The following is a 14253-nucleotide window of genomic DNA, read 5'->3' as shown; positions in this document are numbered from 1 at the left end:
CCATTGTAAAGATACATTTTCCTCTTTGTGATTAGATAGGAACACTGTGGGGTGATAATTTTGAGATTGTATGATCTAACAACCGCTTTTCTCATGATATTAGTGTTCATTGAATACTCTTGCTTAAATCAGTGATTATACTGGAATTGCAAAGTGATGTTTTTCTATTACTAACATATTTTCAAAGATCCTGAATTCATACTACCTCTAATTCAGATGTATTGTATAGAATTTTTCCTTTTGCTTTTGTACATCTTTTCTCTTACTGTGGAAATCTAGGTTCATAATAACAAATAAAATTTGTTTTATTAGTTTTGTTTTTAAATAGTCATAGATAGCATCAATATGTTTACATTATCCTATGATGCATGTGAAGTTCTATCATATAAATAGTTTACAGAATTACAATACCAAGTAGGATTGCTGGATCACAGGATAAATGCATATGTGATTTTGTTAAACAGTGACAAATTCACCTCAGTAGGTGTACCATTTTGCATTCTCACCAGCAAATGTAAGAGTCCCTATTTTCTTACAGCCTTACCAATATAGTGTATTGTCAAACTTTAAAATTTTTGCCAATCTCATAGATGAGAAATTGTACCTCTGTGTGGCATAGATTTAAAAAAAAATTTCTGTTATGAAGAATTGTGAACATCCACAAAAGTAGACAGAATTGTATAACTACAGTATCCATCATTTAGCTCCAACAACTGTCAACCCCGGCCATCTCTCCTTCATCCATTCCCTCCTTCCCAGTTATTCAGATAACATTTTATCTTTGTATCAGTAAATATCTCTAAATAATAAGGGTGCATTTTCTTGGTAACATAACCACAATACCATCGTCATACTGAAAATACATATCTAGTTCCTTAGTATCATGAGGCAGTATTCAAATTTCCAGTCTCCTTAGATGAATCAGTGTTGTTTTTAACAAGATTTAAAGAGCGGTTCACATGTTGTGATTGTCTTTTTAAGTCTTTTAATTTATTGATTCTTCCAGTTTCTTTCCCCTTACTCCCTTGGAGTTTATTTTTGAAGAAAGCATGCTGTTTGTCCTGAGAAATTTCTTATAGTTTGGATTTTGCTATTTGAATCTCTGTGATAGAGTCTAATATGTCCTTCCTCTGTCTTTATTTCCTATAAATTTGTAGTTGGATCTGGAGTCTTGGTCAGATTCAGGTATTTTTATGCCTTTTTTTTTTTTTTCGTGAATGTCTTACACATGGTGTGAATTCTAGGAGGCATGTGAGGTCTGGTTGCCTTTTTTTGTGACGGTGGTAGCAATGCCTACTTATCTCTGTATGTTATTTTGGGATTTTCTTGTTATGAGTGAAGTTGAGCATCTCTTTATATGTTTAAGGATCATTTTTATATTGTGTTCTGTAAAATGTCTTTTAATGTCTTTGGACCATTTTTCTATTGAACTTTTGATATATCTTCCTTGACATTTTTTGCAAACTCTTTTAAGTGTTAGGGAGATGAGCTGCGAGTATTGTGATAGAAGCTGCAAGTATTTTCTGCTGGTTTTAACTTGATCAGGCTTTTGCCATGCAAAATTTTTTAAAGAGTTATTTATAGTCAAATATGTCAATGAATTTTTTTCATTGCTGCTGGATTTTTAAAAACTTTTTGGAGTTTAAATTACATACAATAAAATGTATTCATTTCAAGTTTGCAATTTGATGAGTTTTGACCATACTGCTGCACTTAGTAGTGGTTCCTTTATATTATAGAGTGCTGTTCCATACTATAGGCATACTACATTTTATTGCTCTATTCACCTTTTGATGGACATTTGGATTGTTTCTAGATTGGGGCTATTATGAGTAAAACTGCTCTAAGTATTTGTGAATTAGTCTTTGCATGCATATATGTTCTCATTTCTCTTGAGCAAATAGTTAGGAACGGGCTGGCTAGGTCATAGGATAGATGTATGTTTGGTTTTATTGCCAGAACTTTTCCCATAGTGATTGTACCACTTTATATTCCCATCGACAGTACATAAATTCTGGATGCATCACATCTTCGACAACATTTGGTATTGTCAGTCTGTTTTAATTTTAGACATTCTGGTGAGTGTTGATGGCATCTTTTTTTTTTTTAAATTCAGCATTATTGAGGTCTAATTTACATACAGTAAATTTTGCCTGTTTTAGTATACAGTTCTATATAAGTTTTGATATATGCATGTAATTATGTAAGCACTACCACGATCAAGATATGCAACACTTATGTTGCCAGAAAATTTTCTCTCAAGTTCTTTTGTAGTCAGGCCTATCACAAGCCCTAGGAACTCTGATCTGCTTTCTATTTACTGTAGGTGTTTTTTTTTTAAACTTGTATACAGTACAGCTCACTCTGTAGTGTATGAGCCTATGAGTTTTGATAAATGCGTATTTTGTGTCATATCAGAATCAAGATACAGAGCAGTTCTGTCACTCCATAAGTTACCTTTTGAAGTCAACCTCTCTCTCTCCACCCACTCATGGTGATCTGTTCTCCATTCCTGTAGCCATTTGGTCTGGCTTCTTTAACTTAGCAAGGTACATTTGACATTTACCCACATTGTGTTCATCAACAGTTTGTTCCCTTACTTTGCTAAGTAGTATTTCTTCATTGTGGATGTACCACAGTTTCTTCATTTACCAGTCAGAAGACATTTGGTTGTTTCTGCTCTTTGCTAATTATGAATAATGTTGCTTTAAATATTTGCATACAGGTTTTATGAAAATACAAGTTTTCGATTGGAATTGCTGGGTCATGTAGTTAGGGATATGTTTAACTTTCTAAGAAACTGCCAAACTGGGTTCCCAAATTGCTGTGCCATTTGTCATTCCCGTCAGCAATATGAGTGTTCATTTGCTTCACATCCTTGCTAGCATTTGGTATTGTCAGATTTTTTTTTCAGTGGTGGTGATGGGAATTGAACCCAGGACCCTGAGCATGTGCTCTCCCCCTGAGCTATACCCACCCACTCCTTGTTTGTTTTTGTTGTAGCCTTTCTAATAGGTGTGTAGTGATATCTCACAGTTTTGATTTGCAGTATCTTCTAATGATGATGAGCGTGTTTTTGTGCTTATTTACTATTTGTATGTCTTCCTTTTTCTTTCTTTTTTATTATTTAAAAAGCTGCATATCTTCTTTGTTAACTTGTCTATACAGATTTCTTGCCCATTTTCTAACTGATTGTTTGTCTTATTGTAATTCCTTGCCTGTTTTTGGATATCAGTAATTTGATAGATACATGTGTACAGAATATTTTCTCTCATTCTGTGGCTTGTCTTTTGATTTCTTATCGTTGTCTTTCAAAGAGCAGTTTTTAATTTTGATTAAGTCCAGTATAGCAACCATATATAGTTCAGGCTTTTTGTGTCATATCTAAGAAATCTTTGTGTACTCCAAGACCTTCATTTGTGTGTGTGTGTGTGTGTATAAATAATGTTTTTAGATGCTTTTTAATTTTTTAATTGTACATTAGGTTTCTGATCCATTTCAAGTTAATATTTTTCCATATGGATAGCTACTTGTTCCAGCACCATTTGTTGAAAGACCATGTTTGAAATTGCCTAGACATCTTTGTTGAAAATTAATCAACTGACAGTATATGTATGGGTCTGTGTCTGGATGCTATTCTGTTCCATTGATTTATTATATCTTTTCACCAATCCTACACTGTTTTTATTGCCATAGCTTTATTGTAACTCTTGAAATTAAGTAATGTAAGTCTATTCTTTGGGAGATAGATTTAGCTTTTCTAGGTCATTTACATTTCAATGTATAATAGCATTACCATGTCAAATTTTATATAAAGTATCCTTGAATTTTGATTGGATATATTGTATCGGTACTTCATTCCTTTCTGTGTCTGGATAATATTCCGTTGTTTGGCTGTATCACATTTTTGTTTATCCATTCACCTGTAGATGGACATATGGGTTGTTTATACTTTTTGGCTATTGCAGATAGTGCTGCTGTGAGCATTCTTGTGTAAGTGTTTGAGTATCTGTTTTCAGTTCTTTGGGATATATACCTAGGATTGGAAATGCTGGTCACATGGTAATTGTGTGTTTAACTTGTGAAGAACTACCAAACTTTTACACAGCTGTTGCACCATTTTACATTCCCACCAGCAGTGTAGGAGGGTTCCAGTTTCTCCACATCCTTGCCAATACTTTTTATTTTCCTCTTTTAATTGTATTTGTCCTAGTGGGTATGAAGTGGTATCTCATTGTGGTTTTAGTTTACATTTCCCTAATGACAAATAATGTTGAGCATCTTTTTGTGTTCTGATTGCCCATTTGGTTATCTTCTTTGGGCAAAATGCCTTTTCAAGTTCTTTGTCTATTTTTCAGTTGAGTTTTTTGGTTGTTGAGTTGTTAAGAGTTACTTGCATATTCTGTAGACTAGACCCTGATGCAAATACTTCCTCCCATTCTGTAGGTTGCCTTTTTCTTGTTGGCCTTTGATGCAAAAAAGTTTTGTTTTGTTTTTTTAAAAAAACTTGTCTTTTTTTTTGTTGTTGTTTTTTGTGCTTTTGGTATCATATCTAAGAATTCATTACCAAATCCAAGGTCATGAAGATTTTCCTCTATGCTAAAAAGTTTTATAGTTTTAGCTCTTATATTTAGATTAATTTATTTTGAGTTAATTTTTGTATATAGTATAAAATGGGGTCCAGTTTAATTCTTTAGCATGTGGGTGTCCAGTTGTCCCAGCAACATTTGTTAAAGAGGCTGTTTTTTCCCCATTGCATGATGTTGGCACTCTTGTTGAAAACCAGTTAGCCATAGATGTATGGGTTCTTCTCTGGTCTGTCAGTTCTGTTCCTTTGATCTATGTCTGTCCTCATGGCAGTACCACACAAGTTGATAGTTTTTGCCTGTAGTATGTGTTGGTATAGTGTATTGATTTTTCAAGTTCTGACTACGTTTTGGAAATGTTTAAAAACTTTGGGTAAATTCATTAAAAAATTATCTCCTCTAAATGCCAGATTTGTAATAACACACATCAAACTTTAATGAATGAATAGTTTAAAACTTTTTGATGTGTTTTGATGTTCTTCTGGCTGCATATAGAATAGTGATTAAGATGTGCAGTGTATCAGGGCGTATTCTAATTGAATTTACACTGTAAGTTAAATGAAGAACTAGTTATATAAATAAATTCAACCTGCCAAAATGTGTTGACACTGGCTATAGCAGTACCAGAGTAGGAACAGTCTGCAGGTTTGCATCACATCAGGAGGGAATCACATTATGGTTTTTAGAGAAAATGTCTAGAAACAACTGCTTTTTACCCAAATCATGGGTTTTAAGTTTAATCAGTACAACAGAAATTTCAGTCCTTTAGAATCAGAATATGTGCCTCTCAAGTCTCTTTTAATCTGTAACTTCTCTCTCTCTTTCCCTATAGTAATTTATTTGCTGAGGAAATGGCTGTTTGTCCTGGCATTTCCCATAGTCCGCTTTTGCTGGTTGAATACCTACAATGCAGTTTATATGTTCCTCTGTGTTCTTTGTTTCCTGTAAATTGGAAATTGAATATAGGGAAATTTGGAGACTTGATCAGAACATCTTGTTGTTATATGCACTTCATTGGTGATGCTTGTGTCTTCCATTAGGAGGCACATAATACCTGCTTATCTCTCTTCATGATGTTAGCTTTATTTTGATTCATTTTGGTTTTAATAATTAAAAGGATTTTAGAGAGACAGGATGATGTAAAGGTTAAGATAGAAGTTCTAGAGTTCAAGAATCTGCGTTCATGTTTTTTTTAATAGAAACATACATACATTTGTTTTCATATTCTTTTAAACTATAAGTTACTACAGGATATTGAATACAGCTCACTGTGCTGCACAGTATAAGCTTGTTTGTGTTCATGTTTTGATTCATTACCTACTAGTTCTCTAATCTTCTCAGTGTTAAATATCTTAACTGTGAAATGGGGATCATATGGAAAAAAGTAAGTAAATTATTCAACTAAGATGAATAGTTCTCCTTTGTCCCCATCAATGTGTACAGTTGCATTTAATAATCACTCACAATAAGCTTAATTTCAAGTGATTTTTGCCCATGCTTTTGTGTTCACATTAACCAGCCCTCACCTAATGTTGGAAAGCAAGCTCTTTGTTGAATAAACCTTACCATAGCCTGTTTTATGCTTGAAGTCCACTGAGAAGTACTTACTGTTAATGTTTTTATTTTACAGTGTAATGTGCAAGCTCAGAAATGCCTTATGTGGATCGTCAGAATCGCATTTGTGGTTTTCTAGACATTGAAGAAAATGAAAACAGTGGGAAATTTCTTCGGAGGTACTTCATACTGGATACCAGAGAAGATAGTTTTGTATGGTACATGGATAATCCGCAGGTTTGTAAAATCCATACGGTTACCTCTTCAAAAGCATACAAGAATTTTCATTATTAAAGTATTTGGTATACTATGTAGGTGGCAGGATTTGTCTTCCTAACCAACATACGTTTAGATTTATTTCTGCTGGCTGTTCTCTCCTTGCCCTGTACCCCCAACACCTGCTGTCTTACTTGAATTTCAGAAGATGAAACTAAGTTTATTTGATAAAAACTTAACGCATGTGTTTACATTTTCCTTCCTTGGGAGAGCCCATTCCATCTCTGGTAAAAAAATTTTTAAATCATTTAGATTTAAGATACGGTCCCTAGGATAGAGACTGCTATTTTTTGACATTCTTGCATGTGTGAGTCCTTTCATCTTGTAGTGTCATATTTGAGTGTCAGCCATTTGTGAATTTGATTTTATTGTTGCCTAGCAAATTATTGGAGGTAAATACCATAAATTAAAAGTTAGAATCCCAGTTTAAAGATCTGTGAGAGAGCTTGAATTAGAGATCACCTGTTGAGTAGTTTTAGATTTTCTCTACCTTTTTATTCAAATTAAGAAATATGTTGCAAGAATGAGTCCCTAGCAGACTTTTAAGTTGATCTGGTCTAGTGGACTCCTTGTGCAGGTGAGGTACGAAGAGTTAAGGAAGAGCAGGGCCTGGTAGGAGGATCCATTCTGTTTCAGAGAGCAGGAACTAGATCCCCTAACAACTAGTTTAGTATTCTTTGCCTATGGTGACTTTAAATTAGACAAAATACATATGTGTTCATGCATTTATATTTATTTATATAGAATTCAAGTTGCAGGGGACCTTAGTATTAATTCAGCCTCTCCTTAATGCAAGAAACCCATGTACCCCTGATCTTCACTTTAACTGTTGATTGAACTACACATAACTAAAAAGTATTTATTATATTTGAGACAGCTTTAATTATTATTTGTTCCGTGAGCCAAAAACTAGTTCCTTGTATCTTTTACCCATTGATCCTACTGCTGTAACAGCACTGTTTAACTGGTCATAATAACCCTGATAATAAAAGAAAATTAGTTTGACTCATTTGTCCTTGGGAGCCATTCTTTGTCTGATCACTGCTTTCTTCATTACTAACCGTTGGTTTAAGAATCCATTCTAGTATATTACGAGGGATCAATTTGGGACTTTCTGTGTTGTGTTAATGGTGTGAGTAATGGTGGAGAATTAAATAATTAAGTCTCTTTATTAGGAAGTGAATTTGAAGAAACTTGGAAAATTATTCTGGCAGAATGAATAAAGGAACTTATAACAAATGGTTTATTTCCCTTTTTATCTTAAATGTCATATTAGTTTATTATTCCTTACTCACTGTCAAGTAACAAATTTTGAAACCCACTTTTTTTGTGGTTGAACTTGGCAGCAATCATACCAGTTCATAGACTCTAGTTATTTTGAATATCTTTTATCTCCCAGCTACTTATATTTCCTTGTACTGTGCCACTGTTTAATCTAGGACCCCTTATGGCATGCAGTCATGACATAGTTGCTTGTTTCTCTTCCTCACATAAGAGATTAGAGCTATACTCAGCTGGTTAAAATAATAGACTTATGGAGGACTTAAAAATAATTGTTTTGAGTGGAAGGGTAGCAATGCTTGAAAAAAAGTCACTTTGGTAGTGGTTGGGAGATGTTGAAGGTATTTTAACATTTCATTTCCTTTGTCCAAAATTAAAAAAAAAAAAAGCATAGAACATTTTGTGTAAGAACACAACCATTTAAAATTAGACATTAAAAAACTATAATTTGATTTTGTATACATATTGATGATTTATATATAGAAACTTGTACATAGTTTAAAGCAGAACATAAAGCGGTTTACTTTACATAGATGTGATAGTTTTGAAAAGACCTGTCCATATCAACAATAATTAGTTCATGTTTGGGAATCTTAAGTATTTTAAATGTCTAGGCTTCCATGTAATTAACTATTTTCACTAAGCTTATAGAGATTTGAGCAAGATACCTTAATCATTCATGAAAATACACCCATAGATTTTTTTTTAATGTACATTATTATAAAGCAAGTTAAAAAGTTGATCCTTAATCTACAATGGAGGAAACTTCCAAAATCAGGATTGTTTTACTTTTACTTTTGAAATCTTCTATCAGTCTTTACATTTATATTTATTACTTTTTTCCAGACTATTTTATCTGGTTTTTCTACCTCCATCTTCCCGCTTTATAATCCATTTAGTTTATTATATTGTAAGATATAGTAATTAAAGCACAATTTTGATCACAAAACTGCTCACAAGCCTTCTTTAATGGATTCACATTCTTTACAGTATAAATTCCTGGCTACTTTGTTTCTTATTTAGGTCCTCTGTGATTAGGTTCTTAGTTCAAGTTCCTAAGCCACCATTTCCCACTTCAACCCTATGTGAGCCTGTATGATAACCCAGCACAGCAGCCTTCCCATCTCAGTACAGAGCTTCTGGCGTCCTCATCTGCTGGCTGTAGCTCATGTGTTTTCTCTGCCTGGAATACTCTCTTCTTCTGCTCTTTGTGTTTCGGAATTTTTCTTTGAGTCCAGCTTAAATGCTGTTCGTTACTCTGCAGTCTTTCCTGATAGCCTCAGCCAGAATGAGTCTCTTCTTAATTCTTTACCCTTTGCTCTTTTGTGATTCAAACCACATCCGAAATTTGTTAAGGGAAGAATAAAAATATTTTTTATGAAAGTGGCAATATATACATTCCCTGCATATGGTTTAAAAAGTATCAATTTTTTTGAAAAATGGTGTCAATGTAGATTAGTAATGGCATAATAAATACTCATAATTTAAATGAGAGAAAATCTAATCTTTTTAAAGAGAGATTTTTGATTAAAAATTTTAATAGAACAAAGTATTACGTATACTCTTGAAATTTCTTACAGCTCCGTTTGTTTTATGTCTCTAAATAGTTTTTCTCGTTGTTTTCTGGAACAAAACCAGATCTTGTTGATGGTTTGTTAAGCTCATGAAAACGAAAAGTTTAGCTACAGTGATAACAAAATAGCCTTTTAGTTATAGAATGCATTGTGGTGGAACAGCATAGAGTTCCATTTTTTAATCCGTGTTGTCAACTTGATTTCAGACCTAGTAAATACTTGAACTGAAAAGTTAATTTGTAAAATTCTGTGTAAAAAATGTAAAATGTGACATTAAACGATCTAATTTCTTAACTTTTTTGGTGTATGTAGAACATTATTATATGAAATAAATTAGTAATGTTGAATAATAATTAGATATTAATAATTTGTTTACAGAACCTACCTTCTGGATCATCACGTGTTGGAGCCATTAAACTTACCTACATTTCAAAGGTAAGTCTTTCTAATATTGTCTTACATTCAAGCATGAGTTAAAATCCCATAGAATGAGATTGTGAATGAAAAAGACCGATTTCCTCTCTTTGTCATTTAATGATGATGTTTGATTCATATCTTGCTGAACACAGTACCTGATTATTATGTTTAGGAAGTTTTTTGACAAAATTAGGAAGAATATGGAGTTAACTTACAGGATGCAGCAAATTGCAAACTTTTATTATCAGATATATGAACATCAGAAGGGGAGAAATCCCTTAACAATTAGGTTCTGTCTTTGGGAAGTCTGGAGAAGATTTTTCTAAGTCTGTGTTTATTTATTTAAACTGTAATTTTTTTTATCTCATTACCTTTTGACTTTTTGTTTCTGTTTTACTTTGAGGAAACTATGAACCATCTTCACGATGAAAGAATGATTTTTCCCTCATTTCACTTTGTCTCTACTAATTTGTTTTCTTGCTTGTTTATTTTTCCAGAATTTTGCAACACTATTTTTCTTTTGTCTTCAAAAATTTAGATTTGGTATAAAGTATTTTTCCCCCTTACTTTCTTTTATTGGTGTTTTGGGAACTGAGACAGAGATGCTGAGGAACTAGCTTTATGGGTCTTTTGTGTTTTACGCAAAGTAAGAATAAGCTTGATGATGACTTGAGATGAGATATGAAAAGGAGCCACACTGTATGACTGAGTAATATGCATACTATTACTGCATGTATTGGGGTTTGTTAGCTTCAACAGAAGACCAATTTACAAGTGTGCCTCTGTTTAAATGACAGATATTTTGATAAATAAAAAGCTTTGTTATCACTATCACAATGGAGCTATTCATTCTCTCATTGACCGAAAAAAAAATTTTTGTCCTTGGACAATTAGAATTATTACATATTTAAAGAGAACCATTTTATGTTAAGGCCATATTATGTAAATTTGCAAAAAAACAAATACTGTTTAAATATACTTCAAGTGTTCCTGTAAATATAAGACACTTAGTAATACTTCAGGGTAGCTTGCAGCTTCAATTCTACAAAGATTATTATTAGGAAGCATGGAATTCCATTATAGAATAAATTTCAGATCTCCTTCCCCTCACATGATTGCCTGCAGTATATGTTTACATGTAACTATAATGTAAATATGCTGCCAAGGAGTTTTGATTCTTAATGAAGTGATAGTGAAAGGCCTATTTTATTAGAATAGGCAGTTGAGGTAGAAATTGTCCATGTGTCTGTATCTTTTCAATTGCTTGTTGCCCAGTCTTTTTAAAAATGAGAAGTGTTTTTAAAAATTAAGGAATTAACTCAGTAAAGCAAGCAGACTGGCCAGCTCTTCCCCTCCTCCACTGCTTCCTTTTAAAGATATGTTCTTGTCTGTGTAGTTCTGTTAAGTTTTATCTCTGTCTCACAGTTTACTGAAGTTTGAATTATACAACTTGTATTCTACTTTAGATATGCCACTTTTTCCCCAGAATTTATTCCTGGAACAAATTTCATTGTGACTTGGAACTCTCAATTTGTAATTGGGATCAGCCAGGAATCCTAGACTAGAATTGTAGCATCTGTTTTGTACCTTCAGAAGGAATTCTCATTTCTGACCCTGGGCAGCAGCATGGCACTAGTCATGAGTGGGCTTACAAGAGAGTCACTTTATTGAAAGGGCTGGCAGCAGCCAGGTGCAGCTAGCTGCTTCACCTTCTAAATGGAGCTATGTGCTGCATTAGTAAGGGGGGGGGGCCCATCATCCTGGGGGATTTGAATGTACAAGTGGGGATCCAGTGCCGTTTTGAGTTCCTCATTACAAATTAATGCCTACTTTTGGACTCTATTAAATATGCCATCTCCCCCTTACCCACCACCATTTCCTCTTACAGTTCACAGCTACTTTAGAAGTACGCAGTTTGAGACGAATTCAGTTTCTGTGGAGTATTATTCATTGAGGGCATTTTGAAAATTATATTAAACCAAAAACATTTATATGTGTACCATAAAACTTAATGGTTTATTTTCAATTTCTTCACATTTCCTTTGGAAAAAAAAAATTTTGTTCAGAGAGAACATGGAAGTATCATTTGTTTTAAGCATCTTACAATTGGAACACATGTCCTAAATTTAATTTATAGTTCTTTTCCAGTTACTTTTAAAGTTTAATTTTAGATCCATGTGCTAAATGTGTAAGATTACTGGGAAATCGTACATGTGGAAATTCACATAGTATTTAAGGTTGGTTACAGTAGCGTATGAAGAAGTGAGTGATTCATCTCTCTTTCTTGTTAGGTTAGCGATGCAACTAAGCTAAGGCCAAAGGCTGAGTTCTGTTTTGGTGAGTAGCCATATTTTATATGTTAGTTATTTTAAGTTAGACAAATATAATTACACCATATTGTAAGAGAAAATAGTCACCGAAAACCACACAACACAATCCTTTGGTTTAATGAATTATTCTAAGGCAAATTCCCTTGAAACTACCATCTAGGTGAAGAAATAAAACTGCCCCTCCACCCCTGGATCCTCTTTCCTGTGTCCTGTCCCAGTCAGTCTCTTCCCTCTCTGCCCACGGGTAGTCATTATCTATGCATTTATAGTGATCCCATCCAGCAACATTAATTTTAAACTTTCTACCTGACATTATTTGATATTAAATACTTTAATAGTGGAAAGGACTTAGTTTGCAGCATGTGGGTAATGAGACATTTACAGTTTGTGGGCAGGGGTAGTTGAGGGTATTTGATTAACTTTTAGTGAATGACTAGTATATGTGCAGTATGCTTGGCATGGGGGCTATGTGAATAATAAGAGGCAGTTGTTGCCCTTAAGAATCTCACAGGCTGGTTACCTCACGGGCAGATACAAACCAGGTAATTATCATTGCATTTATCACAGTTGTAGATAAAGGGGTGTACAATCTAGTAAAGAATCACAAAGGAAGAGCTTCAAATTCTTATCAAGGATGTTGGGCATCAGGGGAGCTACACTTAATGAGTCTAACCTGATCCTCCTTTATCCCTGGGGAGAAAAGATGGGAGGCCCACACGGATAGAGGCGTGCATGGAGACGAACGTGGTGTGTGTGGGGAACTGAACACTCAGCAAAGCTGGAGGGATTGGTGAGAGACTAGAAAGTAAGAAGGAAGGCAGGAGTCAGGGTGTAATATGTTGACAAGTCGATTTTTTTTTTAAAGAGGCAGTAAATTAGCATCTAGAAAGTAGGTATAAGGTGAAGGAAGGTTTTGTTGTTTGTTTTTGACTTTTTTTTTTTTTTTTTGTATGGATAGGAGAGTTTGATGCAGATAAATTAGTTAAGTGACTTTTAAACTACTGTTCTTAATGTAAGAGCCTGAATTAAGGTGATGGCGTTGGGGGAAATAGGAGGGATAAAGAATATTGGAAGGTAAAGAATAAGGACTCAGTGACTGGATATGTGGGAGTCGGAGGGAAGAGAGAGGTGTCAGGTAGGTTTGCTCAAGAAAAATGAGGAATCAAAGAGAGCTGATTAGACAGGATAAAATGTTTGGTAAGGAGTTTGAAATGGAGTGGAGGAAACATCCAAATGGAAATATTCTGGTGACAGTAGTTGAGGACTGGTTGGTGCTTAAAGATCAAGGATGGAGAAAGTTAGAATCTGTTAAAATAGTGGGTGATCATTGAAGCTGGGAGAATTGATACACTTTCAGAGAGTAAGTTAGTGGACATTAGTGATGAAAGGGACAAAAGTTAGGAGTTTCCAGCTGACACCAAAAGGGACTCTTTTACGTTAAAGTAGAAAAGATGCTTCTTGGAGGAGAATTGATGTTAAGTTTCTTTGTTTTGTTTTGCTTGAAAAGAGTAGGTTTCTTCTGTAGGCAGTCTGTTAGGGATAGCATCTGATGGCAATCATATATGTCCAGTAAGAAAATATATGAGCAGGATGTAATATAGCTGTTCAGAGAATCCTCTGTAATGTCTTTATCACCACTAAAAAACTAATAAAAAGTCATTACAAATTTATAACTTTTGGTTGCTAAATAGGAAAATATCTCAGAACCTTGTGAGTGAAAGGCTACTGAGGGCAAGTCAAGTGACAGAAGCTTGTGTTTTAGAGTGTGTTGTGTACATACTCTTGACACATCTCTAATGTAAAATCTCGTACAGTTTGAAGGGCTAGTAATATACAGTAAGGGATTTGACATTCAGTTATTGGAGTATTTAGAATGAGTGTTTAGTTGAAATCAAAGATTAAGGTTAGTTTTTTTATTGGTCTGCCAGTAGTGTTAGTCTTCCACTACCAGAGGGAGTAAAGATTCTGTAATGTTCGCCTTCAGAGAGAGGCACTGGTCTCTAAAATGGAATTAAAATTCCATTCAAAATGGCAACATAAAGACTTCTCATCCTCACTTTCCTCTTATATTGCCTCCAAACCTTGAGAACAAGAAACATTCAAACCATCTTTGCTGAAGCTAGCAGACACCTGTAATCTATAGTGTATAAAGATGAAGAGTGGATGGAAGATGAGTAAATGACCTAGCAGAGTCATTTCAGTGTCCTGCCCCCACACCAATAGACTAGGTGCTGA

General features: G+C 34.2%; 1 protein-coding gene across 10 annotated transcripts in view; it reads left to right on the top strand.

The window, feature by feature from the left end:
• The window catches only part of PLEKHA1 (pleckstrin homology domain containing A1), a 46201-nt gene that overhangs the window by 7196 nt on the left and 24752 nt on the right, over positions 1-14253 (top strand). For 9 of the 10 annotated variants that reach the window (XM_032490734.1, XM_032490735.1, XM_032490731.1 and 6 more), the window contains 3 exons: positions 6217-6377; positions 9650-9706; positions 11980-12025. In XM_032490734.1, the coding sequence (XP_032346625.1) occupies positions 6237-6377; positions 9650-9706; positions 11980-12025 (244 nt within the window). In that variant the 5' untranslated portion in view covers positions 6217-6236. Of the gene's footprint in view, positions 1-6216; positions 6378-9649; positions 9707-11979; positions 12026-14253 lie in introns of those variants that run through there. The other variant, XM_032490738.1, reaches the window with a different exon arrangement.

This window comes from Camelus ferus, chromosome 11 (genome assembly GCF_009834535.1).
Source record: "Camelus ferus isolate YT-003-E chromosome 11, BCGSAC_Cfer_1.0, whole genome shotgun sequence".
NCBI classification, from domain to species: Eukaryota; Metazoa; Chordata; class Mammalia; order Artiodactyla; family Camelidae; genus Camelus; species Camelus ferus.
Note: the sequence above shows the minus strand (reverse complement) of the source record. Positions and strands in the feature narration are given on the sequence as shown.